Source organism: Columba livia, chromosome 22, assembly GCF_036013475.1.
Source record: "Columba livia isolate bColLiv1 breed racing homer chromosome 22, bColLiv1.pat.W.v2, whole genome shotgun sequence".
In the NCBI taxonomy this organism is placed as follows: Eukaryota; Metazoa; Chordata; class Aves; order Columbiformes; family Columbidae; genus Columba; species Columba livia.
Window position 1 is genome coordinate 6,442,636 of NC_088623.1, and position 27,067 is coordinate 6,469,702.

The window sequence follows — 27,067 nt, forward strand, 5'->3', positions numbered from 1 at the left end:
GGAGCTCAGCTGGAGCTCGGCTGCCAGCGTGAGGCTGGAGCTGAAGCGGGGGGCAGCGCGGGGGCTGCACGGGGCCGGGGTCACCACGAGCTGCCACTTCCCTTGGTCAGCGCTTCCCGGACACGCCAAGGGCCTGGTAACAGCTCGGTTTTGCAATGCAAAGCTATGGCTCCGTGTTCCCAGAACCGGGCTGGACCCACGGGACAGCCCCGGTGCCTCCCCACATCTCAGTGCTTCCTTGCCCGCTGCGGCCACCCGGGCCGGCTCCTGCTCTGCGTGTGCAGCGTTCGCTGTGGCGAGGGGCAAGGGGAAGGAACTGAGACGTCACCACCGTGGCCACATGTAAAGGAACTGGGTTGAGAGGGGGGAAACAACATAGTCTGGGGCACAAAGTGGGACTGGTGGGAGCCCGGTGTGCTCGGGATCCTTCGGAAGCTCCAGCCTGAGGCCAGTGAGAGGCCAGACAGCCAGAGAGGGTCATGCAAGACCTCAAGAACTGATCCGTTTTGAAACCAACTCGTCACTACGTTTTGTGCCTTTTAAATAATCCTTCCAGGGGAGAGCATTCCTGTCCACACCCTTCAGCGACCATAAAATCCTCCTGCTGGAGCTGCGTCCTCTGGGCGCTGCCAGGCGCATCCTGCCCCCCCGGCTCTGCCGGTGCTGCCCGGCACAGCCCCTGCGCGGCCGCTCGGGACAACAGGGACCTGACACCCACAGAGCCCGAGTGCTCCCTGCCCGGGCGCAGTGGGTGCACTGGGAGCAGCACAGGGTGCAGCACCATGCAGGGCCCTGCACCCCCCTTCCCAGCCACAGAGAGCCTTTCTCTGTGCATCATTGTCACGGAGGGTGAAGCATCCATTGACACAGTGACACCCTGTCCCTGGGGGGGCCACCCTGGCACAGGTCACTCCGCCAGGAGCCAGCTACTGGACCATTTCCTTCACCTGAGGCGGCTCCGCTGGCCGCAGCCCTGGCAGGACCCTGCCGGCTTTCACAAGGGTTCATTAGAGCCGCGTCCAAGCGCGGGGCCGGCCGTGCTGGTGACGGAGAGCGGGGCCGCGGGGTGTGCCCGTGTCTGTGAGTCACACCGCGAACACGCCAGCCCCACGCGCTGCCGCTGCACATTCCTCCCTGTTTACCTGTTAAAACACCCGTGAGCTGGGGCAGACGCACCCTTGCTCCCCCGGGGGCGCCACCAGATCAAGGTGCTCGATGCAAGAAGGACCCAGCGGCCCCGGGTTGCCTGGAACCCGGGGAGGGAGGGGGGCGGCTGTCTCGGGGGTGATGCTCTGCCTTGGGGGACGGAGCGGGAACCCGGGTGCCACGTGCTCGGCTCTGGCCACGCGGCTGCATGGCCGGATGGGGATCAGCGGCGCTTTGTGCCGACAGCTCGTCCCGGTCACCCAGCTGCCCCAGCCCCAGCTCAGCCCTCCTCTGCCACCTCCTTGCTGCCTCCTCCCATTGGGATCTCTGTCCTGTCTCACGCCACGTTCATTCAGAAGCAGGAGGCAGAATTTGGCAAGGCCCAGCCTTCCCTGACCTCTCCTTAGTGCTCTGTGTCATGGGGACAGTTCAGCATGTCACCGGCAGCATCCGCCACGGGCAGCGTCTGTGGGACGAGTGGCTCAGCTGTCCCCGCTGCCACTGTCCCATGAAGGGCCCTGGAAAACAAAACGTGTTCACATTGCTGCTGCCCAGCCGTGATGAACCAGCCCCAGCTCCATCCGTCCCTGGACGGGAACGCCCCAGGGAGGAGGGGAGCAGGGGGGTGCGAATGAGTCTGCTGAGGTCTGTCACGGGGGTTACAATTTGCTCAGTGATGCCGAGCACCCAGCATTTTCCACAAAAGCAAGTATTATTTTCCCCCACAGCATTGTCCCCTCTAAAGACAGTTCCCTGGAGCAGCTTCAGCAGGGTGCTGGGCGGGCAGGAGCGGGGCTGGGGACACCCCACAGTGGATGAATTAATCCCGCAGTGATCACACCCGGGCTAATCCAGCGCTGCACCGGCACTGCTGCACGGCCGGGAGCTGTGGGAGCCGGCTGTATTTTGGAAAACAAGGCCATGTCTGTAGGTGTGGGACTGCCCTGACCCGCATTCCCAACCCCTGGCACCAGCCGCCGCGCCGAGCTCCTCCGCAGCCAAAGTAAACCCACCCCAGCGCTCCCGGTGCTCCCAGCGCTCCCGGTGCTCCCAGTGCTCCCAGCTCCCGGCTGTGGCTCAGGCTCCTTGGCAGGAGCTGGTCTGGTCCCCATCGCCCCCGGGGCCGCAGTTCCCCCCGCACCCCGGAGCCTAAACTGGCTGAAAACCCTCGCTGACCTTCCCGGCTCCGGTGAGGATTTAGCACTAAGCCTCAACTTTGCAGTTCAAAGGGGGTTTTGCAACATTCCCGGCATTTATCCCTCGGCAAACCCTTCGCAGTTTCGAAAGAAAAATAAATAAATAAGAGAAAATGCGTGCAATCTGAAAACAAAAAGCCCCGGCAGCCGCAGGCTGCGGCGCGGTCGACCCGCCGTGAATGGGGCTGCAGATCCCGGCCGCGCCGCCGCACAGAGCCGCGCTGTGCAGACCCAGCCGTGTTGTTTTAGGGTCCCGGCCATCACCCCCCGATCTGTTGAGCGTAATTACCAGTCGCTGGGCGCACACAACATCTCTAAACAAAATAACCTCCTCAAACCCTTCTGCGCGGGGCGGGCTGGGAGGGAGGCGAGGTGCTGCGCTCGCACTGAATGACCCCACTGTTCTACATTTTCTGCTAAAAGATTTTGATGAGTCACGAGCTATTTCTGTAAATAATAATAAAAAAAAAAGGAAATGGACATTTGAAAGAAAAAAAAAGAGGGGCCCCGTGAACATTCATCTTTTGAAGATGGAAAAATTAAAGACTTCCCCCTCCCCTGAGCGCCACTCCGTCCGGGGGCTGCGTGCAAGTGCTGCTTTGGGGGGCAGCAGCACGTGAGTGGTGGGGGAGCATCGTGCTGTGCTCGGTGGGGCAGCCCCCCCACCGCCACCTGCCACGGCTGCACCCGGGGGACAGCGGGGGGACCTCGGCCTGGGGGCTCGGCCCCCCAACAGTGCTGGGGGGAGTGTGACCTCTGGGGGCATCATCGGGGCCTTTGGCAGGGAAGGGAACTGAGGCATGAAGAGCATGGCCGAGGAGGATACGGGTGCACCGGGGATGGGACACCCAGCAGCTCAGGGATGGGGACACTGGGCACCTCAGGGATGGGTACAACGGGGACCTCAGGGATGGGGACACTGGGCACCTCAGGGATGGGGACACTCAGCAGCTCAGGAACGTGGTTCCCAAGGGGCAGCAGAGCGCTGGGCGCCTCTGCCACCCGTTTGTGGGTGCACGGGGTTGCTCTGCACCCCGGAGTGGAAGGAAGGGGGCGGCTGGTCCCAGCCTCTTCCCCCGTCCCCAGACCGGTTCAGCAATCAGACCGAGGACACTTTCATGTCCATTGCGAAAAATAAAAGGAAAAAAACGTTTCTAGTTTAAAAGTTAAAAGCTCTTTCTCCAAGTGTTAAATCAATCAAAGCCACATGCTCCCCAAGCCATCGACAGCCCGTGCCCATTCGCGATCCCCTGCGCCCTCCCCGCGGGAGGCTGGGGACGGTCCCCTCCGCGTGGCCTGTGCAGTGCACCCATGGGTGCTGGCTCAGCCTTGGGGGGCGCCGGGGGCACGTTCAGCGCCCCAGGAAGCCACCGGCGAGCTGGCTGGGGCTCAAAGAGCCCTGGAAAAGGGCCACTGGAAAAAAGATTAAGCAAGTTTGGCCGAGACGGGGCGGTGGAGGGAAAGGGGATCTAACAGTCTATTAATATTGGCGGGGGAGCCGCGGTTGGGAGCCAGGCGCGGCCGGGCCGCGGGGCTGCGCGGGCGGCAGAGGGGCCTCGCTGCAGGACGGGGCTTAACAAACAGGTTAAAGAAGAGAGAGGAGAAGAATTCCCTAAGAGCTGTAGCAAAAACCCTCTTACCTCCTAATTATTAACTTCTTAGTAGTTGTTATTTTTCATTTGAACAGGCTGATCTTCACCGCAGTGAACATGCAGCAACTCACCTTGGCCGCAGCCTCCAGGAAAACCCTTCCCAGCCCTGCAGCGGCTGTTTGTGAGGAAGGGGAGGGACCCTCCTGGCTGAGCTGCTGGTGCGCTTTTCCAGGGGCCACTGCTACCCCATCCCATCCCATCCCATCCCATCCCATCCCATCCCGTCCCGTCCCGTCCCATCCCATCCCATCCCATCCCATCCCATCCCATCCCATCCCAGCTGCAGGAATCCCCCAGCCCAGCTGGGTGCTCTGTCCTTCCATCAGCACATGCAGGAAATCCAGGCCTTTCCTCGGTTCCAGGGATGCAGGGAGCAAAGTGCGAGGTTACCAGCACATCTTTTCTTTTATCAATAACCATAACAAAGCAGCAGCACAGCAGCGCGATAGGTAACTTATTTTATTGCATTTTATAATGCCATTGTCCATACAGATTACATGCAGCTAGATCTACTGTACAAGGGTTTACCGTCTGCCAAAGCAGACACACGGAAGTTCAGAGTACAAATACACAGCGACGCTATTTCCTTTACACAGCGCGAGGGGGGCGGCAGGAGGAAGGGTCGGTTTACCCCCGTCCTCCTGCCCGCCGCCCCCCGGCCCTCGTCCCCCGCCAGCGTCACCTTCCCACCCGGCGCCGGAGAGGACGGAGAAAGGGGAAAGAAAAAGGAAAGGAAAAGGTTGTGGCCGGGCTGGAGCGTCCCCGGAGCAGGCTGGGGACCGGGGTGTCCCAGCCCTGGCACCCACCGGGGACACCGTGCGGGGGTCCCCAAACCCCGGCTCCAGCCTGGCCCTCCTGTCCCCAGCGCTCCCGGGACAAACCGCCGTGGGAGCGTGAGGCTGGGCGGGCGTGTAAACAAAGCAAAACCCCTTTGGTTTATCGCAGGTTCAGCTGCTGCTCTCCCTTCGCCTCCGCTGCCCCCAGCAGCGCTCCCAGCGCCCCATCCCTCCCAGCGCTGGTTTCTGACCACCCTGTGGCTCGGCCCGTGCTCGCTCGTCGGGGAAAATCATCGGAAAACGAAGAAAAACACGGAAAACTGAGCAATTCCTTCAGTGGGAGACACTGGAAAAACGCCTTTACTCAGAGAGGTGCTCAAACCTGCCCCTGGCGGAACTGCCCCGGGGGAAAGAAACAGGCAGTAAAACAAAGAAAACAGAAACAAACCAAAAAGAACAATTGGTGTTGGTAGGTTTAAACCCAGTATATATATATCTCAGTATATACAGACATACAACTCCGCCACACGTTGCGTTTGGTCCTTTATCCTTCTCCCCCCCGCCCAGCGCGCGTTTGAGGTAACACATGCAGAATCCTGTAAAATCCAAACCAGCAAAGCTAAAGCGGAGGGTGAGGGACGGGGCGCAGGCGCCACCGGGGCCGCGGGAGCCGCGCGCGGATGGGCCGGGCCGCGGCGGCGAGAGAACCACTTACATTCACCCCTGAGTACCAAAGCGGGCGCGTTTCTCACCAAATCACCCCTCGTGATTCCCGTTTCAGCAACCGAAGCACCACCCGGAGCCACAGGACTTTCCAAACCTGTGCACGTGTGTAAAAAACAAACCCTCCTTTATATTTATATATTTATTTATATATATATAATATATATATATATAGTGCTCTTGGGAGCCAGGATGGCAGCTGAGGACCTACGGCAATGTCCAGCGCGGAGGGGAAGGCGCCAGGCTGGCCCGTGGGGCTGGGGGCGCCGGCGGTGGGGAGTTTGGCTGCAGCCGCGGGGGCACACGGCTCGTCCCGCCCCGGGAGCCGTCGCGGGGATGTCAGTACCTCTGGAAAAGCTTAAAAAACTATAAATCACCCCGCAAGCGGGACCCGTGGGGTCGCTGGGGGGGTCGCCAGCGCCGGGCACGCCGGGGGTTTGGCTGAACCGTATGTGAAACAACGGGGGGCTGCGAGCTGCTAAGAAATTAGACTTGAAGAGCAGGTGGAAGAGGAGGGAAAGGACCCAGGAGGAGCAAACCAAGGGGAGCAGCTGCTGAAACACCCCTGAAACAGCGGGGGGTCCCCGCAGCCCAGCGAGCTCCCGAGCGCCCACAGCACTGGGCTGCAAAACCTCCCCCTCTGCGGAAGGACGATGACACCAGTACAAACCAGGTCACTCCCAGTACACGGCCAGGTCGTTCCCTCCCCAGGGACACCGGGGTGTCCTCCCGGACACGCTGGAGCACGCAGGTGACACCGGGTGCTGGCGCTGCCCTAAGAGGCACAATTGTCCCCCAGTGGGGACATGCAAAGCAAAAACCCAAAAGCCTGATGGGGCAGGGGATCCTGCCGAGGGGCTGCGCCCCCACACCCCGAGCAGCTCCCCGCTCCTCCACACAGGTAAAGCAGCAACGTGCGACACCAGCAACACCCACCCCGCAGCTGTAAACCTGTGTGAAACAATAACTTAACATCGAAAGACCAAAAAAGAAAAAAAAAAAAACAAAAAAAAGGGAAAAGGAAAGCAAGTAGGGGAAGTACAGGATGGCTGCGGCCCCCCTGGTGCTTTGGAGGTACAAGGGGACAGGGCTGCACCAGACTGCAAGGGACGGGGTTCGGTTCACACCCCAGCCAGGGCAAGGGCTTCGGAGTCCGGCAGAGCCCGGCGGGGCCGCGGCGGCTGGAGAACCTCCTCACCCTGACACGGCAGCAGACGAGCGAGCGGCTGCGGGACACACGGGGCGAGTGGAGACACCTAGCGAGGGCCAGCACGGATCGGCACGGCACCAAGCACAGCACTGAGTGCCCCGGCACACAGCGCCCACGCCACACAGCACCCATGCCACACAGCACCCACGGCACACAGCACCCACGGCTGCACACGTGTGGGCTGGGGCACCAGGTTGTGCATGATTTTCTGGGTTTTTAGCAAGATAAAAGGGCCCCTTTGCAGCACCAGCCATGGGTGATGGTGAACCCCATTAATGGCCCCAGTGCTGCTCCCCAAGGGTCTCGGCATCCCCTGGATGGTGCCGGGGCAGCGGAGGGGCATGGCGGGGCGCCTTGCTCAGCCTCACTGGTGGCTGCGGGGGAGCCAGGGACCCCCCGTTTCTGCAGGCACTGAAGATGCAACGGGCAGCGAGAAGGATGCGCTGGGACGAGCTGAGGTACAGGTGTCCCCAGGGCCATCACACAGGGGACGCATGTGGACAAACAAGCACACAACCCCCGGCTCAAAGCTGCATATTGCATTTTCAACCCAAAACGCAGCTCCAGGGGTGCTGGCACCAGGATCTGGGGCAGGGGACCGTGTGCTGGGCAGTGACACAGCCCCAGCTGCCACCATCCCAACCCGGGGACAGGGACAGGCAGGGACGCAGCAGCGCTCTGGGGGAGCCCCGAGCTGGGCTCAACAATGAGAGCAGCTCCATGTCTACCACAGCAAGTCCCCCCAGAGCCCGGTGCGTGCCAGGGCACCCAGATGCTGCTGGTCCCCGGGGCCAGCACAGGACACTGGGGAGGCTACAGCTGCGGCTGGGATGAGCCAGCGCTGGTACCCACGTCACCACCACGGAAAGAAGGAGCAGGGAGCAGAGGGCTGCTTGGGTGTGTTCTTCTCGTTATTATTTTTTTTTTTTGGCATTAATACCATCTGTTCTCCTGAACTATGGACCTTCTGTCTCGAGAAATCTTTTGGTATCTTCCCATCTGGATGCACACACACGCAAAAGGATAACGCAAAGATGAAAGTGGAGCCCTCGCGGCAGCAGGCGCTGCTCGCTGGCCACGGCCACGTTTGGCCGCCACGAGGTTTCAGCGGGGTTGGCTTTGTCACCCGCATCGGTGCCTCGGAGCCCCTGCCCGGCTTCGGTGGAGGAACCGGGCACGTGTGGCACCGGGAGCCACTGGCCACCCCCTGTGGGCTGGGAGAGGTGACACCCACTGCAGCTGACACAGAGAAGGACGCAGGGACATGTCCTTGCTGCCTGGTGCTGGTGGCCAGCTGGGGACGGTCATCGCTGCTGGGTGTCACCAGCTGCCCCACCAGTGGGGACCGGGGGGCTCGGGGAAGGTGGCAAACCCGGTGTGGGCTGCTCTGCTTGCTGGGGGTTTAACAACCTGCCGGAGGTGACACAGCCAAGGGGACACAGGCCCACCGACACGCCAGTCCTCATCCTTTCCCAGCACGAGACAACGGTGCGAGCCCGACATCCAGGCCATGGCAGAGGACTCGCCCCCATTTCTGCTGTTTCTTCCCCCAAAGCTGGGTGGAGGCAGCGTGTGGGCAGGGTCCACAGTCCCTCCTAGTGCAAAACCCACCAGGCACGGAGAGGTGACAGCGGGTCCCTGCCATCGCCTTCCCTCCCGGGCGGTCACTGGAGGCTGGAGCATCGCTGGGAAGAGGGCTTGGAGCTGCCTCTCCCGTGCCCACCGCGCACAGGGGAGGAAGGAGGGACCATTTCGGACAGAAACAACCTACCATCCTCGTTCACCAGTCACTAACCAAGGAAGAAGGGGAGGAAAAAGTCCAGCTCTTGGGTTTTTGCTTCTCATGTCGCGGGATGTCCCTGCGGCAAGGGTCGGTCAGTCACCGGAGCCGTGGTGTGGGGCAGTGGGGGGTGGAAGGGATGCGCCGACAGCAACAGGTTGTTGCACCAAGGAAACCCTTTTGCTTTGTGAAGTGCCTTTAGAAAACAGGTGAACGCCGAAGGTCACCTTGGGGAGGTGGGAGCTGTCGCTTGGTCTCCGGCCGGGAGGGTGGGAAGGGTTTCCCCGCGGTGGGGAGGAGGAAGGGGTCCTTAGGACAAGTCTTCCACTGGCAGCTCCTCCTCCAGGTCCCTGTCGTCAGGAATCGTCACATTCTGGTTGGTGGTGGCCATCAGCGAGACAGGTCTGCTGTCATCCTCGGCCTCGGCTGGTTCCTCCTTCACGTGCACTGGGTGGCTGTGGGGGGGAAGCCTTCAGCCTCGGGGAGTCGGTCCCACCAGCTGCAACCCCCCAAAGTTCTTGCTCCAAACCCTCCCATCCCCTGGCTGCCCCTCACCCAGGGACAGGAGCCACAGGAGGCAACGAGTCACTCCTGGTGCCCGCAGTGCCACTGTCTCTTATCCCCAAAACCCCCTGTAACACCCCTGTCCGCGGCCAGGCTGACCTGTACTGCTGCGGGGACAGGCGCGGGCTGTTGCTGCCGTTGCTGTTGACCTGCTCCACGGTGCTGCTCACGTCGTCGTGGCCCACGTGCAGCATGGCGCTGGCCGAGCTGGTGTTGATCATGGTGGGGCTGTTGAGCAGCGGGAAGCTGCTCTCTGCCAGCGCCGCCTGCGACACAGAACAGCAGCAGCTCAAGGCACGGAGGACATGAGACCACGATGGAAAACGGGACGGGGGAGCGGCAAAGGTTTAGTGTCCCCTGCCAGGGATGGGTCTGGGTCCTTACCTGGTAACTTGCATTAAGTGCTCCGTAACCGAGTCCTGAAATCATGTTTTTGACTAAAGTCGGACTCCTGCAGAAAGAGAGGAAGCGGAACGATGCACGGCTGAGCGCTCCCGGCCCAGGGACGGGGGCTGGAGCAGCGCTGGGCACGGGAGCGGCTGCGGGGCCGTGTCCCGCAGGGGAGCCGGACCCACCCTGTCATCTTTGGTGGCCTTCGCTTTTGGTACTCGTGCTCGTCGACGGTCCAGACGGCTCCCTTGACGTTCTCCACGCGCACGAAGCACTTGTGCAGGCTGAGGTTGTGGCGGACGGCGTTCTGTGGGCAGGGCAGCAGAGAGCTCAGCGGCACGGCCCTCGCCCGCACCCTCCTCCCCATCCTCCTCCTCCCGCCCCGCGGGTCCCCACGGCTCCGGCCGAGCTCAGCTTGTCCACAGCCCAGCGCCCGTGATGCTGCAAACGCTCGTGCATCCCAGCAGAACCGAGCAGGTTCGGGAGCTGAGCCCTCCAGACGCAGCATGGACACAACCCCGGCCGGACACAGGGAGATGGGACAGAGCGGGACAAGGACGGGCCACACCAGCGAGGACCCGGGAGCTGCAGCTCGCTCAGCAAAGCCAGCAAGTCTTTTTCTTTCTTTTTCTTTCCCCCCACCCTCCCATTTTGGTCCTTTCCTTCCCTTTCTTCTTTACATCGACCATCTTTACATTTCTAAATGTAAAATAAAGAGACGCACACGTAGGCAGACAGTGCAGCCCCGAGAGATACCAGCTCCCTTTTCCCCTTCCAACTCCCTGCCATTTGCTACTGCCCCTATTTCATTACCAATTTTAATTTGCCTCTAATTAAATCCTGTGTATTTTTCCGACTCACTTGCTAATCCATGAGGGAGGCAGGAGGCTGGAGTGGAATCTCTCCGAGCTATAATTACAAAGGGCCTAATCACGCCGGGGCTCTGCCTTTGAATAAATTTCCTTGCATTAAGGTTCTCGGATTCTCTGCCTTGCAAATGAGAATGACCCCAATTTCAGCAAGTTGGCCTCGGAGGGTTCTTTTTTTATATTTTTTTTTTATTTCGAGTCCTGATTCGTGATGAGAGACTAATTCGTTACGCTAAAACATTAACAGCAATTTAAAAGGTCGAATGGGGGCTGTATAAACAAAGGAGCCGGCCAACACAACAAGGCAAAAGGAGACACAAGGACCGAACCCCCCCACGCTGGAAAGTGTTGGAGCTCCCGGAAACTCATCAAATTGCACTGTCGCCCCTTTTTCTTTTTAATTTAAGGACAAAACCAAACAAAGCTGGGCTCCTTCCCATCCGTCCGTCCGTCCGTCCATCCATCCATCCACCCGTCCATCCTCCAGCTGCCCCCTGGCCACCCCACTGTTCCTGGCCATGCCGCTGTGCCCGGCACTGCCGCGGTGGCCGTGCTGAGAGCCGGGTCCCACGGTGACAGGCAGCGTCCCTCGTCCTCAAACCCCGTGCTGGCAGCACCCGGAGAGCAGGGCACCGCGCACAGACAGCCCGGCAGCTGCAAATCCCGGGGGGACCCCAGGCCCTGCTGCGCTCCCCGGGCAGTGATGGCGCAGGACAAGTCCCCGGTCCCTGCTCTGCCCTCGCACCGTCTCTGTGCACCCCCCGCTCCTCGCCCGTGCCTGGGGGGCCGGGGCGGCCGCTGCCTTGAACCCCTGTCCCCGGCAGCCAAACACAGGAACTGCTCCGCGCCGGTGCCGGATCCTGCCCCGCGCTCCTTCCTCCTCCTCCAAACAAAGCCCTGACTGATGGCACGAAACATGGCAAAGCCAAAACCGTCCTGCACGTGGTGACGCAGCCCTGTCCCTGTCCCCTGACACCCCCTGGCCCCCCTGCTTCCAGGGAACATGAATTTGCAAAGCCAAAAGTGGAGATACATCCTGACACCAGGCAGGACACGATTCAGCAGCATTGGAGCTGGGATGTCCCGTCCCTGGCACTGGGTGCTGGTCCCAGGACACACAGGTGCCTGGCGAGACCCCCCAAACATGGGAATCTCCCCCCCCGGCGCTGGGGGGGGTCCCTGCATCATCCTAACATGGCTTTTGCATTTCTGAGTGTTTGTTCAGTGCCAGACTTGGCTGCTCTGTTTGCTCCTCGTCTTTGTCTTTTCTAATGATGTTTGCGTTATGCCCCCCGCCCCGCTCCTCGTGATGTGCCGGGGGTCTCCCCATGGGCCCCCCGCAGCTCTGTCCCGCTGTGGGGCAGGACCCAGCTCGGCCCCGCACCCGTCCCAGCCCGGGCAGGACACCAGGGAGAAGCTGCTGCAGAAATGGTGGTTTTCTGAAGAGCGGAAATACCTTATTTTTTTCCTGCATATCCCCCGCCTTGACGAGAAGTCTGGCCTTGGGCACTGAGAGTTGTGAAGTGAATCATCGCCCCCCAGCTTTTTTTAATCCTCAACATCCCTTTTGGTGGTGGAGCAGGAGAAAATAAAGAGCAGCAAAAAGGGAACCAGGAGGTTGGGGATGCCCCTCTGAGCCATCAACTCTGCCCTTGAGTGACACAGGGTGTGGGTGAATCACAAAGAAAAATCCCCAAAACACTTATTCCTTTCAGCTAGTAGAAGGCGAGGAGAAAGGCATCTTCACCCACCATTATTTCCTTCTACAGATGGGGAAACAGAGGCACAGAGTGGGAAAAATGCTGTCCCAGACGGCCCCTGCTCTGCCCACGGCCACACACCATCCTGGGAGCATTGCCGGCCGCAGTGGGCTCTGCCCACGGTGCCCGTCCCTTCCAGCGTGTCTCCAAAGCCGGGTGTCCCCAGAGCCGGGTGTCCCCAGCGCTGCAGTGTCCCCAGCGCCGGGTGTCCCGGTGCTGGCCGGTGCTGCTCCGGCGCGGTGCCTGCAGTGCCGCTCCCGTGCCGTGAGGGGGACTCCAGACCCACGCAGCGACACGGCCAGGACCAAAAATAGCCCAGACACCCCTGCCAGTCCCACATCCGCCTCCCCGGGGATGCTCGGACGCGCCTGCCCCAGCCGGCACCGCCTCCTGCACTCGGGTGCCAAAACACCCGTTTGTTCACCCAAAGTTGGCTGCGCTGAACCGATCCCCCGCCGCAGGCAGCTCCGATCTGCAGCAGCAACACACGGGGGCCCCGGGCTCCAGAATAACCGATTCCTCCTTAACCCTTTCAAAATGCATCTTGCTTATTCTCATTCTGCTTTTTAAGTGTTTGCCTCCCTCAGCCACGTTGCTGCTCGTTTCCCTGAAGCCGTCTCAGTAAACACGTGCAGCAGGAAACATTCAACCAATCCTTCCTGGCTGGGGCAACAACTGCTCCTTCTCACAACCGCCCCTTCCCTCCACAATGAGTTTTCTCATTTCTCACAGATTTAGTGATTTCTACACAACCAAGGGGGAGCAGCCCCAGTGCCCAGGTGCTGTCCCAAAATCCACACCCGTCAGCCCAGGCCAGTGCCAAACCACCCCCTGGTGCCAAACCCCTCAGCACCCGCACATGCAGCCCTGTGTGCGCAGCTGGGCACAGGCACCGTGTGGGGTCTCGCTCACCCACGGTCCCCCAGACACCACCCATCCCCACGGACCAGCACCCGCACCTGCAGCATCTCCTGTGTGCAGCGTCCCTGCCCCCGGGTCAGCAGTGACCTTATTTGCTGTCTCCAGTCTCTATTTTCTCTGCCCTTCTCCCAGCTCCGCTCCAGCCCCAGCTCCGCAGAAAGCCCCAGGTTTCTACAGCGCAGCCCTTTGCCACATCATGCTGCATGCATGATGTGGCCCCAGCGACTAGGGATGCATTTTTGGGGGAAAATTTGGGATTTATCCAAAAAATCGTTTCCTGTGCCATCTCAGGGCTGCGCAATGAACTGGTCTTTTACCACAGGTGCCCACACAAGCTGAAGCATCTCCTGCAGCGCCGAGCGGGGCTGCTCTCACCTTCCAGGTGGCCGTGTTCCTCCGGAAGTAGGCGAACATCCGCGTGAACCAGTTATAGATTTCGTTCAACGTTAGCTGCCTGTCGGGGGTCTCCAGGATGGCCTGGAAACCAGAGAGGGGACAAAAGCATCACTCACAACGTCCTGTGGGGTCTGACACCCGTCCCGCAGTGAGGCATGAGGGGCAGAAATGGGGGTACAGCAGGTGTGGGGGCTCCCCCAGGACTGAGAAAGCGGGGAACAGCATGGCTGTGCCCTGTGGGCAGGTCTTGGGGTGCGGAGTTGAACCCTGTGCCCTGGGGAGCCACTCACCTGCCGGATGAGCGAGGCGTACGTGAAGGGCGGCCGGACATCTGCGTTTTTGTAAAACTCGTGATTCTGTGCGAGTTCTGGAGAGGGGGACAAGAAATAGGGAGGCAGGGGGTGAAGTGACCCACTTCGGGAGCCGCAGCTGCGTGATGGAGGCTGCAGAGCCCCATCCCCGAGCTCACCTGAAGATATTGGGGTGCAGAACTTCTCCGAGTTTCTCCTGCGGATGGGTCCCACGTTGTGTAGAGTGGAAGAGCTGATGACGGAGGGGCCCTGCCGCAGGGGGGTGATGGGCGCCGTGGCAGAGGTGGGGGGATGAGGTAAACCGTCGGGGAACGTGTCGGAAGTGCTCTTGGAGAGGGTGGCACTGGAGACCAGGTTCAGCTGCAGGGACAGGAGGGACGGAGGGCAGGTGTGGGCACCGGCACAGGGACGGCAGGGGCTGGCAGAGCCCTCGCAGCTCCGTGGGGCTGAGCCGGCTCGTGCGGCAAAGCAGGAGAGAAGGGCTGCAGCGGGGGACTTGCTGGGCTCGGCAGGGATGTGATGCAACCGCGGGAGGGGATGCATCTCCTGCACTCTGAGCCCGTGGAGCAGCACAACACGCCAGCACAGGCTGCCTCTCGCTCCTGATGCCTTGTCCCAGCACAAGGGACCAGGCTACCTGCGCCGGAGCGTGCTCAGGGCACGTCCATCTTTGGGAGCCCGTCCAGCTGGGCCATGCAGCGCCGTGGTGACCATGCAGAGGGCAGGGAGGGGACGGCAGCCAGTGACGAGGGCGAGGGAGGGAAAGGGGGCGGCTGTGGGGGTGTAGGAGGGCAGGAGGGGTACGCACGCTTACAGGCTGGCTGAAAGGCTTTGGCTCTGAAGGTCTCATGTGAAGATGGGCCATCATCGCTTGGAGACGCTCGCTCTCCTTCGCCAGCTGCAGGAGGTAAGAGGCAGAAGAGGTGGTCAGGAGGTCAGACGGCCGTGGAGGTGCCCAGGGCTGGGGGAGCTGCCCGCCAAGACCCCTGCCCTGCCTGCGGGCAGGCAGCATCTCCTGTGTCCCCAGGAGCCACCTCCTGCCGCCCCAGTGGGACCGCGGCTCCGCGGGGGCTCGGCTCCCGTGCCGCAGACACAGGTGCTGCTGCTGCTCTGGCTCCACGTGTGCAGCCGGATGAAAGATCTGTGATGAAACGGAGCCTCACACGTCCCAGCCACCCGCTGCAGCCCTCGCGCTCCTTCCTGGGAGCTCTGGTCCCTGTGCCAGCCATCCGTGTCCCCTTCACCCTCCTCCAGCCTCTACCGCTTCCTGCTCACCCCCTGTCCATCCACCCATCCCTCCGTCCGTCCATCCATCCACCTGGACACACAACATCGCTTTAATTGCACGCTCCCGCCTGTTTACTCCCCGGAGTGCGGAGAAGGGTGAAATATTCACTGTGGCACCAGGAGAGACTCTGAGCCTGGCGGAGGCGATGGGATCTGACACCCGCTCTCTTCCCGTCACCTTCCCTTTCCACCAGGACCCCTCAAGCTCGGGGCTCGGCCGTGTCCCCGGCTCCCCCCAGCCAAGCCCCCTCCCCGGGCGGGCGCTGGAGCCGGGTGAGGAAGGAGTTAAAGCAGGAGCCGGAGCGGAGTTTGCCGCAAGTTTGGAGCAGCTCGGATGCTTTCGTGCTGTCGTGGTGCTCATTAGAGCTGACAGGTCTCCCCTCGTGATGCAGACGCTCTCCGCCGGCACAGCGGGGGCTCTGCGCTGAAAACTTTATAATTGGTAGCTCTGGTGGCAGGTTCTCCTCTCTGCACACACAGCTTTCTGCTCACCCTTCAGCTTGCTTTTTTTCCTCCCTGCCTTTTTTTTTCCTTCTTCCCCTCCTCTCTTTAAGCCCCAGTAATTACTTTCAACCTCTCGCTCTAGCGAGGGCTGGGGAGCAGGATGCTTCCCACCCAGGAAGGTTTTGCTGCGTCTCCCCCACTCCACAGCCCCATTACTGTCACTGTGGGCGGCTGCCAAGGCTGCCCCACGCCATGTCCCACTGTCCCCCCAGGCTGGCATCCCCCGGGATGCCACCGCCGCCATGCACAGCCATGGGCACAACCGCGTCCAGCTCCCGCCAGCCCCTGGCCCACCCCCCGGGCACCCTCGCACCATGGAGGTCTCGGTGCGCGACCCTCTGACGGACCCCTGCCCCGTCCCACCTTCCCCCTCCATGGCTTTTAAGTCCCAAGATGAAAACCCTCCATTTCCTCCTGTTTTCCCTCCTCCCTTCTCTATTAACCGAATTACACACGGCACGCTGGGGAGGCCAAGATGCTGGGAAAAGCACTATTTAAAGAACTGCTTTTCCAAAAATAGCACCCTGAGGTTGGGCTCCAAAGACACCGAAATAAGTGGCCTGATTTCCATGAAGCCCAGCAGCCCTGTGGCTCCCGCTATGGTGGCACAGCCGGGCACGAGGGCTGGGGCACAGGAACTCATGTCCCGCCTGTGGGTAAACCCCATGGTCACTTGTGGTTTCCAGGTCTGTGCCACCTCCTTGTACCCACAGGGCCGCTTTGGGCAGGAGGGGTGGCTTGTCCCTTCCTCCCTCCAGCCCCAGGACAATTGTGCAGGGATGCTGGTATCAGAGGGGGAAATCGTCTGAGGTCCCTCCAGGTCTTGATACCCCCTATTTGGGAAGGAGGGTTAAAATGAGCCCACATGGCACCGGGGGATCTCTCTGGGGGTCCCTGATTGCTACCCATTCCTGCAGAGAGCAGCCGAGACACAGCACGTGGAGTCAGAAAGGAGGCAGCTTTTAAAACGTGTGTCCTTTGGGGCTGGGGCCGTACCCACCTGTATTTCCAGCTGCTGTACCACTTGCATCTGGACTCGACACTGGGCTGTGCTGCGGTCGTCAAGTGCATGTTCTGTATTGAGGTGTCTGGGGAGAAGAACACGGGGGGGTTATGCCTGGACATGCCCAAAATGCTGCCCACGTCAGTGGTGCCCAAAGTGCGACGAGCAGAAGGGAAACTGAGGCACAAAGGCAGCCAAGCAAACTGGGCTGTGCCTCCTCCCCAAACCTGGGCTGGAGGGCGGCTGTACAGACCCCAGCAGCACCTGGGTGTTCAGGAGGAGCTGCTGGTTGATGGAAAGTCCTTGAGAAGGGCAGGAGCCGCCCGACCTGAGGAGCAGGTTTCCAGGACAAAGGCGGCTTTATGGAGATTTACTTACACCCTCTGCGGAAACCCCTGAAGGCAGAGGGTGACATTTCCAGAGCGCTCCTCATCCTACTGCTTGCGTGCCTCATGTTTACAAGGCACTTTATGTTTAAAAAGCACCAGGACCTTTGGTCCTCGCCACCCTCCCTCCCTCCCTCCTGGGAAGGGGACAGTCAGAGGCCATCAGCGGGTGACACTGCTGGCTGCAGGGACACCCCACATCGCCTTGTGGGGTCCCCACCCCCAGACCCAGCAAAGCAGCAGCTGGGGATGCACCCAGGCCTGACCGCGTAGCCCTGACCGTGCAGCCCTGACAGCGTCGTGTGGCCGGGCTGTGTCCTCGCTGGGGCGGGTGCAAACACGGGGGTCCTCACCAGAGGGGGACAGGTGAGAGGGGGGTGCAAACAGCAGCAGGGCCACCCCAGGGCCAGCCCAAAAGGTGGCACCTACATGGGGAAACATGCAGGCATCCCAGGGTCACAGGTCAACATTCTCCAGGACCAAGACTGAGATACTTTTGCTGAGATGTCCCAGGAGAAGGTTCCCCAGGAGTGTCTGCCCTTGGTCTGGATGTGGAAGACAGCGGGAGTCTCGCCCGGCTGTTTGTGAGAGGCTTCCAGCCCCAACCTGCACAAACAAGTCTGGTACATGGACCAGCTGCCAAGCCCGCGTGCGAGCGAACCCCGCAGGGCTGCGGCCGGACCAACCGCCGCTCCTCTCCCCGCACGCAGAGCCAGGCACGGCCGCTTCTACCGGGAAAGGCCATCGAGAGCCCAGGCTGCGCTGAGCAGGACCAGAGACGGCTCCCACCGGCCCTCACAGGTGATTAGAAACTGCTGCTCAGAGGACGTGCTGCCCCTTTGCACCCCGGCGCTGAGGCCTCCTGGGCTGAGGCTCAAGGCTCGGACTCAAAGCCAGGCCCAGGCTGCAGCTGGGCTCAGGCTTGGGGAGCTGCAAGCTTTCTGTCTGTTTGTCCTACACCCCAAGACATGCTGACGTTGGCAGAGAGGGGACAGGCAGGTGGGACACAGGGACCCTCCAGCCCTGGCCATCCCCAGATGCAGCTCCCAAAGCCAAACTTGCTGATCTGCCCCACCATGTAAACATGCCCGGAGAGGAGATGCCTTATCCGGGTTCACCCTGTGAGTCAGAGGAAGGCGGACGCAGGCGCCTGACTCATTCCCTCGCTCAGTCACCACCAGGCAACGCTCCTGCGGCCTCCCCAGGCGGCCTTCGCACCTCCTCCTCCTCCTCCTCCCAGCAAGGTCTCTGTCCAGCTCCGTCCCTGGAACGGGAGGCTGGCGCGGTCCGAGGGATGCTCCGCTGGAGCCACCCCAAGCACATGGCAGCAGATGGGATCGCTTCTAAAAACCCAAAATCTCGCCGAATAGGAGCGAAACGCACACCGGAGCATCTCGGCTGTGGTGCCAAGCAGACAGTCGGAGAGGCGGGGGGAAAGCAGCAAGCAAGCCCGTCAGTTCCTTCTGATGTCTTTGCTAAAAATCCTGGCTACAAAGAGATCTAATTGCAAATGAACTAATTAAGTAAACCTCTGACGAAGCGTGAAAACAATTTGTTTGACCCTGACGCTAGCAGAGGGCTCTTCGACAGCAGAGTTAATCAGTCAGTGCCGGAGCCCACAAGCAGCAGCAGCGGGCGGCCGCGCTGCCATCTGCTTCCCCCCGCCTTGCCCCCCAGGAGGGAGCTGCAACCCCCCCTGCCTGCTGCCTGCTCCTGCCTGCTCCGGTGGGTCTCTTCTCCTCCAGCAGCAATCCCTGGTGTTTCCTCCTTTTGCACAGGGCCCCCCAGCTCTAGGCAGACAGTCTTTGGGGTGTCTGGACCTGTTTCAAGGTCTCCCGCCTGCCAGCCCCATGCTGTCCCGGTCTGAGAGCATGGGCTCTCCCCGAGTCCAGGAAAACCTCCCCAAAAAGGGTGAAACTTACTTGACAAACTGTCCCAAGTCCTCACAGAGGGTTTCGCAGCCAGGCCACTTGCACTCTCCGTGGCCGTAGAGTGGGTGGGAGCTGGGGGTCTCTTCGTGGGAAGAGCTGCAGAAGAGGGAAAAGGACCATCAGAGGGGCTGCTGTGATGCTCCAGCGTTCCCATGCACAAGGCCAGCCCTTGGGGACCCATGGGAGACCCCACAGCAATGGCTCCATGTCCTCTGTGGGCACAAGGGTGCAGCAAAACAGCAATAGCATTTGCTTATGGGGTGGGCAGAAACCCCCAGCCCTCCCAAGCCTGTTGCCAGCCCACAGGTGACAGATCCCGGCCCCTTCCACCTCTCTGGGGGTAAAAACACAGAGTGCCAGGGCCCAACCCGGCTCTACCTGTCCCTTCTCGGCGTGTGCATGGTGCTCTGTCCATTGGGCAGAGGGTGATGGGAAATGGGAGGCGAGACCTTGGCGGCCGAAAACGAGGTAGAGTTGGAGGTGTTGGTGGTGAGGTCGAGACCTTCTTGCTTGATGCTGTCCTCGACGGGCTGGGCGGCCGTGACCTCCTTCCAGAGCTGCTGGAGGTCCGAGGGGCACACAGCTACGCACGGGGAGGAAGCACCGGCCGTCAGCGGGAGAAGGGGCAGCCCCCCCGGCACCCGCGCACCGGGCTGGCGCGGGATGCCACGGGCCCTGCCCACCTGGCACAGCTCAGCCCCCAAAGCTCAGACTGTGCACCGGGAAATCACCCCCAAAGCTGGGCACAGCCCTTTGTGCTGGCACCCAGGGAGCAAAGGCTGCACAGCCCCAGTGCACACCCCAAAACAAGCCGCCCGCAGCGTCCGAGGAGCCCTGTAGAGCTGTCCCAGCGGGGAGGGGACCCCAGCCCCCCGCACCCCCACAGGGGCAGGCAGGGCCCAACCCTGCACCCACTCCAGCCCAAACTCGCCCAGGCTGCTCCAGCCATTAACGCCATCAGGCCCCAAACTTTCAACAGGCACAATCGGAAAAGCCGCGGCCCAGCCCCCTCCCTCGCCCGGAGCAGCTGCCGCCGCGGCCTCCCCAGCGCATCCCCCGCAGGGTCCTTACCTTGGGGCAGGGTCTGCAGGGGCACGGTGCCCTGGCCCGGGGGGAGGCTCACCAGCCCCTGGCGCTGCAGGTTTAACAGGTGCTGCTGCTGGAGCTGCTGCATCTGCAGGAGCTGCTGCTGGAAGGCCAGCTGCTTGTTCCCTAACGGCTGCCGGGAGACAAAAGGGAGAAATCAAAGCGTGTTATTTCCAGCCTTGCAGCACAAACGGCGCGGGGAGGCCGGGCCCGGCGGTGGCGGCCGGGGACGCCCGTGGCGGTGGCACCGCGGCCGTGTGTGCCTCTGTGCTGCTGCCAGGGCCTGTGCCCGCGCAGCTCGCGGCGGAGCCGGACGGAGGCTTTGATCTGTCGGAAGAGGAGGGGAAGAGAAGGAAAGGGGAAGGGAAAAATAAAGCGCTGAAACGAGAGGGAGTGAGCAGAGCTGTGGGCTTGCTCAGAGCGGAGATCCAGCTCTGCCTGCGAGATGGGAGCTGGGAAACGGTCCCTGTTTGCCAAAAAATGGCCATTACGAGCTCGTTCTCAATGGGGGACAGAAAACAATGATCTGCAGGGGGGCAGACACCCAGCACTCCCAGCCCCGGGCAGCAGCATCGGAGCCCCCAGCCCAGCCACAAACACCCCCCCGCCGGTGGGCGACTCCCCCACCCGTCCCCAGGAGCTGCCGCGCTTCGACCAGCCCTAAACTAGTTAGGCAGGACAGGTCCCCTGGGAGGCACCAAGAAATCCATGAGAATTAACTGAAGGGGAGAGAATTCAATTAGGGCTGGGGACAGGCAGCTGCTAATGCGAGCCGGGCAGGAGAGGGGCGCTGCCCCCGGCCTCATTAGCAGGGCTGGCGTCTCCACAACCCCGTGAACCCCTCTGTGCGCAGACGGTGTGTGCGGGGCCAAGGAAACGGGCTGGCGGCCGCCCGGCCCCTCCGTGGCAGGGAGAGGTGCCAGGGCCCCCCGGGTAAAACACATCAGCTGAGCCCGTGCCGAGGCGCTTCCCCCCGATCTCACTGTGCTCCCCACCGGGGGCACTTTGCAGCCCCACTGCTTGGCCAAAGAGAAGTATTTTCATGTCCGTATTCTTACTGATGAGTGCAAGAGCTTTGCGATGGGAAATGTCCTTTCTTTTTCAAACTTCTGGCTGGGTCTGAGCATCGTGGGCACTCAGGCCCCGGTGCAGCAGGGATCCCCGGGACCTGGCGCAGCCCCGGCTCCTGCTCTCCGTGATCCCTGAATTTCAGCCTTAGCGCCAACCTCTCTCCTCGGCCACTGCCCCACTAGCTTTGCTCGGCTCCCCTCCCCTCAGAAAGACCCAGCCTGGCAAATACCGGCTGAGTCCTTCCCAGAGGGGACCCCCAGCCCCTCTGTGTTAGGGCCAGATCCTGTGTTTGGCCCCCACCCCCATCCCAGTCCCACCTCCCGTCCCCGCGCGGGGGCTCAGGGTCCGGAGCGTCGCCCGCGCCCGCCGTACATTAGACGCAGATGACTGGGTGCAGCTACCGGGGTAAGAGCCGCCGTCACTTTGATTTATGAGCACATCAGGAGGAGTTTTGGCGTGACACGCGGGACTGACAGGAGCAGTTCATTAAGCTGACATGGAGGTTAGGCAGCAGGCAGCCCCCCGCACCACCCCCCTCAGGACGGGGACAGCCCCCACCATCGACTTTGGGGGCACACAGAGGCCCACCGGCCTCACCCCAGGAGATATTGGGGTCTCTGCTGGGCTTGGAGAGGCAAAGAGCTGGGAAGGAGCAGGACGGCTTCAGGAGGGCGAGGGGCTGCCTGGAGCTGTACCAGCCCTGAGCTGCAGCTCCTCGTGCCCCCCGAGCCGAGGACGCTGCTGGGGGTTGGCCCTTACACCCAATGCAGGAGAACATCCTGGGACAGGCTGGGATGTGCCGCAGCTCAGCCCCGTCCCGGCGGGATGCAGGACCAGCCGTCCTGCTCGGCCCCTTCCTTGCACTCCCGCTGCGGCGCAGCTCCTGGCGGCCCCCCCGCATCCTCTGGGACAGGATGCTGCCGACAGGCGCTTCCGACACGTTTCCATCCTCCGCGCTCCCTCTTTTCCTGCTCTCCCCTTCCCTGCGCCGCCAGGGACCTCCAGCCGCGCCGCTCCTGCCGAGATCTGAGCTGCTGCTCCATGAGCTGCTGCTCCAGCACCTTCCCCGGCACGGTGGTGGCACAACACCGATCCCACCTGCTGATCCTCCTCCGCACTCCCAGACAAGCCACTGCCTTACAATTACACCGAGCTGAGTCCTTGAAATCGAGCAGAGAGAGCAGAAGGTGCTCGGTTTACAAACCTTGCAGCAGGGCCGTAATTAAATACCGCCCTGGGTTTCCATGAAGGAGCCGACTGCGGCCACAGCTCCGCGGTGGCATCCCCGACATGCCAGCGATTCCCCGTGCCGGCACCGCTGCTCGTGGCAGACGCGCTGCTGCCCAACACAGGCTTTGTCAGTAGCAGCTGCCTGAAGTCGCAGGGTGAAGCTGACCCTGCAAAACCTGGCCGTGGGTTCTGGGGAGGGAAAACTCTGTGGCAGCCACTCGTGGGGACCCTCTCGCTGGTTTTTGGGGCCACGGGGCGGTGATGCTGCCGGGAGCTGGACACGCACCCCTTTAGCACCACCTAAAGCGCCTTTTCCCATCACTGGCCACTCAGACTTCCTTAGCGGATAAATTTCTCATCTCCTCTGTACCATTTAATTAAAAGTTAACATGAGCTTTTTAAACCAGGAGCCCGTTAAGGAAGCCCTTTGTTAGAGTTTAATTATATCCCTGTACGTTGCTGCAATATAACATCGCCACGGCCAAGAGGAAAGTCCTTGAGGAAGCTCAGATTTATGCCTCCCCCGTTCCTGGAGCACGAGCAGCTACTCCAGCTCCTGGAGATGGCTCCGATAAGCCTGACCCCGCACACGCTGTGTAAATACAGCGACATCCCGCAATGAAAGCCCGGGTCAGAGTCTCTCGAAAGATCGAGTGGGTGCCGGCCCGACCCCGAGCCGCTCGCGCTGCCCTGTTCCCCCAGCGCGGGAGCGTGTTGCTGTCGAGCCCCCGCTGCAGCCACCCCAACGCGCAGCCTGGGCTTAAATGCTTGCTTCTCAAAAGAAAGCTGAATTTTTAAGTGCTGAGAATCAATGAGTGTCAACTAGGGTGTTGGATTTCAGGAGGGGTGATGACAATGAGCAGCCCCCGCACTCCACTCTGCTGCTTGTGCTGATGCTCGGCTGGGGACACGTCCCAGGGAAGGACACCCGGTAAAGAGGACAGTGACACCAGACAGCAGCACATGCAATGAAAATACCACCCCGGTGGTACCACCTGCACCCATCTAGGAAGAGAGAGGGGCAAAAATATACCAAGAAAAGGACGGGAGCGCTGCTGTCTGCCTGTGCGACACCCCCAAAACTGAGCGCTGCTGATACACAACACCTCGCAGGGCATCGCTGTGGGAAAGGAGAGCAAATCCTGTTGTGTAAAGGGCATTACACAAGACTGATGCAATCACACCGGGATAAACACTTCACCATGCAAACACCTCCCCGGCAGAGGGCCCACCGCTGCCCGGGTCTGGGAGTCCGGCAGCATCCCCCGTCTGAGCGCCTCCCGTTGGAAAAGCCCTTGGCGGCATCCCTGCCATTTCACGCAGCACTGGGGTTCTGCAGAACCGCCTTTCCTGGCAGGAAAAGCCCCGGTTTGTGCTCCTGCCTGACCTGACCCAGCCTCCTCTGTCCCCACCGCGAGGAGCATTTGGGGAGCCCTTGCTATGTCCTGGGGGGCAGCAACCTGCCCCTCCATTTGGGGAGGGCCCAGCAGCTCTGCCAGCCCACACAAACTTTGCCGCTGCCCACGGTTTCTAGATGTGCTGACAAGGATGCGGCGCTGAGAACAGGGCAGCTCGGTACACGTGCCAGAACACAGACAGGGAGGAGAAGGAGGAAGAGGAGAAGGAGGATGAGAACCCCCAGTGCCCGGACTGGCCGCTCTGGCAACACGATGCCCCCATGTCCCATCCCCGCTGGCTCCCGACTGGCTGCCTCTGGTGCTGATTCACACACCCCTTGTTTTATGCTGGACCCCTTTGATTCAGAGCCAGATCTGATGGCCCAGAACCCGTTGGCGTGAGCTCACCTCTTTGGGTTGCTGCTTTCCGGCTTGCTGCTGCGTCAACAGCTGCAGGTGAAGCTGCTCCTGTTGCTTCTTGTAGTATTCCTGCAGCTGGGAGGGCAGGAGGCAGGGACGGGAGGGGACAGAGAAACTGGGATTAGCAGCAGAAACACCCTGCTCGTGTCTCCATGCCTGCGCTGCCCCGCGCCCAGCGCCGCGCTTTGCCACAGCTCCTGGCACCGAGCCGGCAGGGCAGGCCTGCGCTGCACGGCGGGATGAAAGCACCTGCCCAGAGAGCCAGGGCTGTGGAAAAACCCTTGGAAACATGCTCCTGCGGGCTCTGGAACCCAAAGCAAGTGAAATTCCCAAACGGCACCAGTACCAAACCTGCTGGGTTTTAATGTCGACCAGTTGCCCTGGCTTTCTGCCACCAGCGCCAGGGAGAAGGGTCACAACTCCCAGCTCAGTAACTCCTGTGCATGCTGGGCATGCTGCAGCCGTCCTGGGGGTTTGTGCAACACCAGGAGGGGGGTGATCCCTCGAGAGAAGGGGGCCCAGGTGCTCTGGCACATAAGCCAGTGTTTCAGCAGCGGAGAAACCCCATTCTCAGCATGGTGGGGCCCCAAAATACCCCAGCAAAGGTTGCGAGAGCTGGGGGGCTCCTGGCTGGGAAGGTGCCGGGAGCAGCCACGGTCCCTGGTCTGTTTGGTGCAACCCTGCGAGTGTTGGGGACTCAGACCCGCGTCCCCCTTCACGGGCACCATGGGAAACTGTGGGCAACCGGCTCCTCGCAGCTCCCCGCTCAAAACAGGGGGGTTTGCTGGGCTGGTAAAACAGAGAAAAACACCCCAGCCCTGCAACGAGGCACCGAAGAGGGTCCCAGTCTGCAGGAGCAGCGCCGGGACCTGCCGGCATTGACGCCAGCTCTCACCCCAGCCCTAAATAAACTGTTGGTGATGGATCTGCTGCGCGCAGGGGGGCAGAGGCACCGGGAGGTCAGCGAGACCCGCAGCCCCCTCCCAGGCTCCCGCACCCGCGGGCTCAGGAATGCCCCTGGGGATGCCGGGAAGCCTTTATCAGCTCGGGGCTGACAGCGCTGACAGCAGCAACTTTGCTTTTTCTGTCGGCGAACAGGTTTGGAGAGCCTGGGTGTTTACCCGAAAGCCAATCACAGCCGGGTCTCTGCAACATGGTCGAGCGAGGCTGCGGGAACATTGGGTCAGGGGTGAGAGGTGTGATGTTTGGTTTTCTTCTGGTGGAGAATGTGAGCTATTCCGGCCTGGGTTGTTTAATTTGCAGTCAAACGTGTTTCTTTATCCGGCTCCAAAGAGGCTCGGAGAAGGACCCACCCAGGGTAGTGTTTACCCTTTGTTCTTTCCCTGGGGCCAACCTTGAATCCTTATCAGCCTGTTTGGAGTAAACAGGTACTGGAGGCAGGAGGAAGGGTGTGGAGGATGCTTGCGGGATTTCTCCTGCTCTCCCTCCCGCCGGCCGGAGGTGTTTACCCAAGCAGACCTGTTTTGTTTCGGAGCTGAGCTTTGTTTTTTTTTAATTCTCCTCATCTTTCTTCCATCCCCGTTCATTTTACTGTTGACAGAGCGCTCCGGAAAAGCTGAGCAGGGCTGTGAGAAACAAACCCAGGCGCTCAGGCCTGGACCTACCCCTAGGCCAAGCACCTGCCCCAAAGCACAGCTGAGCCTGCCCAGCCCTCCCCGGGCAGCTCTTCCCACCCCTTGGTGCTGGGGATCCCCAAGGAAACGTGGGGAGAACGCAGAAGCCCAAGAGGAAAGGACCAATCTGCCTGTCCCCGGGGACCCGCAGCGGCCACGGGCACCGGGGAGAAGCCGCGTGGCCGGGCCGAGGCGCAGCGGTACCTGTTGCAGCATTATCGCCTGCTGCTGCTGCAGGAGCGCCTGGAGCTGGGGCGGCGACAGGATCTGCTGCATCTGCTGCGGCGTGATCATCTGCGGGGACATCATGGCCACGGACACGGGGACCTGCGGAGGGGAAGGACACGTCAGCACTCCCAGTCCCGACCCTGGAACACCCTCCCCAAATACCTCCCAGCCCGCAGGTTCTCCCGGGGCCTCCCCTGCGTCCCTGTCCCCTCGTCACCTTTGGGCGAGCCTGTGGCCATCAGCCCCTCCTGGCATGCTGAGGCCATCACTGGGGACGTGGTGACAGCACAGAGATCCCCGTGGTGCAGCTGGCACCGGGACAAGCTTCCTAAACCATGAGCTGCCCTCACCCTGAGGGCAGGACGCTCTCTGCCCGCAGGCTCTTCTTTAAACGCAATTTAGCTGCAGGAATTATGAACCGAGAGGAGCCAGGCAGCTCCAAAGCACAGCCCCCTCCCCTCCTGCGAGCACGGGTAAGGTATCGGGCACCGCTCCTTCCCTCGGGGTCCCAGGGGATGCAGGGAGAGAAACGCCAGGGGAAGCAGGGCAGATACCGATCATCCAAGTAACTTTGCAAAGCAGACCATGGAGAAAGAGGTTACCAGGTTTTCCATCAAAGCTTTACTCCAGTTGACACCGGTAACTCTTGTAATTACTGTGCCAAGTGCAGGGAGGGCAAAGAAAACCTGCTGACCCCAGGCCCTGCCTTTGGTTATCGCAACGTGGGTCCACACCCCGCGGGAAAGCACCGGGGAAGGTGTCGGTGATGGATCCCAGCCCCGCCAGAGCGATACTGCCTCCCCAGCCACGGCCACCCAGAGCTGCCCCGGCGCAGCCCGCTGTCCACCCCACACCAGAGGCTTCCCGAGGCTCTGGGCAGGGCTATGGCCCTGCTGGGGTTTAAGAACCCTTGCTGGGTGCTCCCTTTTCCGAGGACAGCAGATGACGGTGGCTGGTTGGCGCAGGGGAGCTGGTGAGCTACCAGCCACCAGCAGCCTCAGGCTCCTCCAGGGGACCCCTGGAGATGGAAACTCCTTGGTGTGGGGGACATTGGAGAGCCTGTGCCAGGCTCCTGGTGCAAGCCAAGGACCCAGTTTTGATCCAAAGTGGATGACTTCTCATCCCCTCACTCATGGGTCTCAGACCTCAGAGACCAAGGGACAGAGAAACAAAGAACTGAGGTTCCGAGCACCTGG

General features: G+C 61.4%; 1 protein-coding gene across 6 annotated transcripts in view; it reads right to left on the minus strand.

Moving 5' to 3' along the window:
• Positions 1–5,098: 5,098 nt before the first annotated feature.
• The window catches only part of FOXP4 (forkhead box P4), a 53,046-nt gene continuing 31,077 nt past the window's right edge, over positions 5,099–27,067 (minus strand). For 3 of the 6 annotated variants that reach the window (XM_065039041.1, XM_065039037.1, XM_065039038.1), the window contains 14 exons: positions 25,848–25,970; positions 23,998–24,084; positions 19,877–20,024; positions 19,184–19,388; positions 18,797–18,901; positions 16,486–16,573; positions 14,509–14,592; positions 13,853–14,054; positions 13,674–13,750; positions 13,363–13,464; positions 9,623–9,744; positions 9,432–9,498; positions 9,147–9,313; positions 5,099–8,938 (listed from right to left, as the gene is read on the minus strand). In XM_065039041.1, coding sequence (XP_064895113.1) covers positions 8,794–8,938; positions 9,147–9,313; positions 9,432–9,498; positions 9,623–9,744; positions 13,363–13,464; positions 13,674–13,750; positions 13,853–14,054; positions 14,509–14,592; positions 16,486–16,573; positions 18,797–18,901; positions 19,184–19,388; positions 19,877–20,024; positions 23,998–24,084; positions 25,848–25,970 — 1,722 coding nt within the window. In that variant the 3' untranslated portion in view covers positions 5,099–8,793. Of the gene's footprint in view, positions 8,939–9,146; positions 9,314–9,431; positions 9,499–9,622; positions 9,745–13,362; positions 13,465–13,673; positions 13,751–13,852; positions 14,055–14,502; positions 14,593–16,485; positions 16,574–18,796; positions 18,902–19,183; positions 19,389–19,876; positions 20,025–23,997; positions 24,085–25,847; positions 25,971–27,067 lie in introns of all 6 variants that reach the window. The other 3 variants (XM_065039039.1, XM_065039036.1, XM_065039040.1) reach the window with 1 other exon arrangement.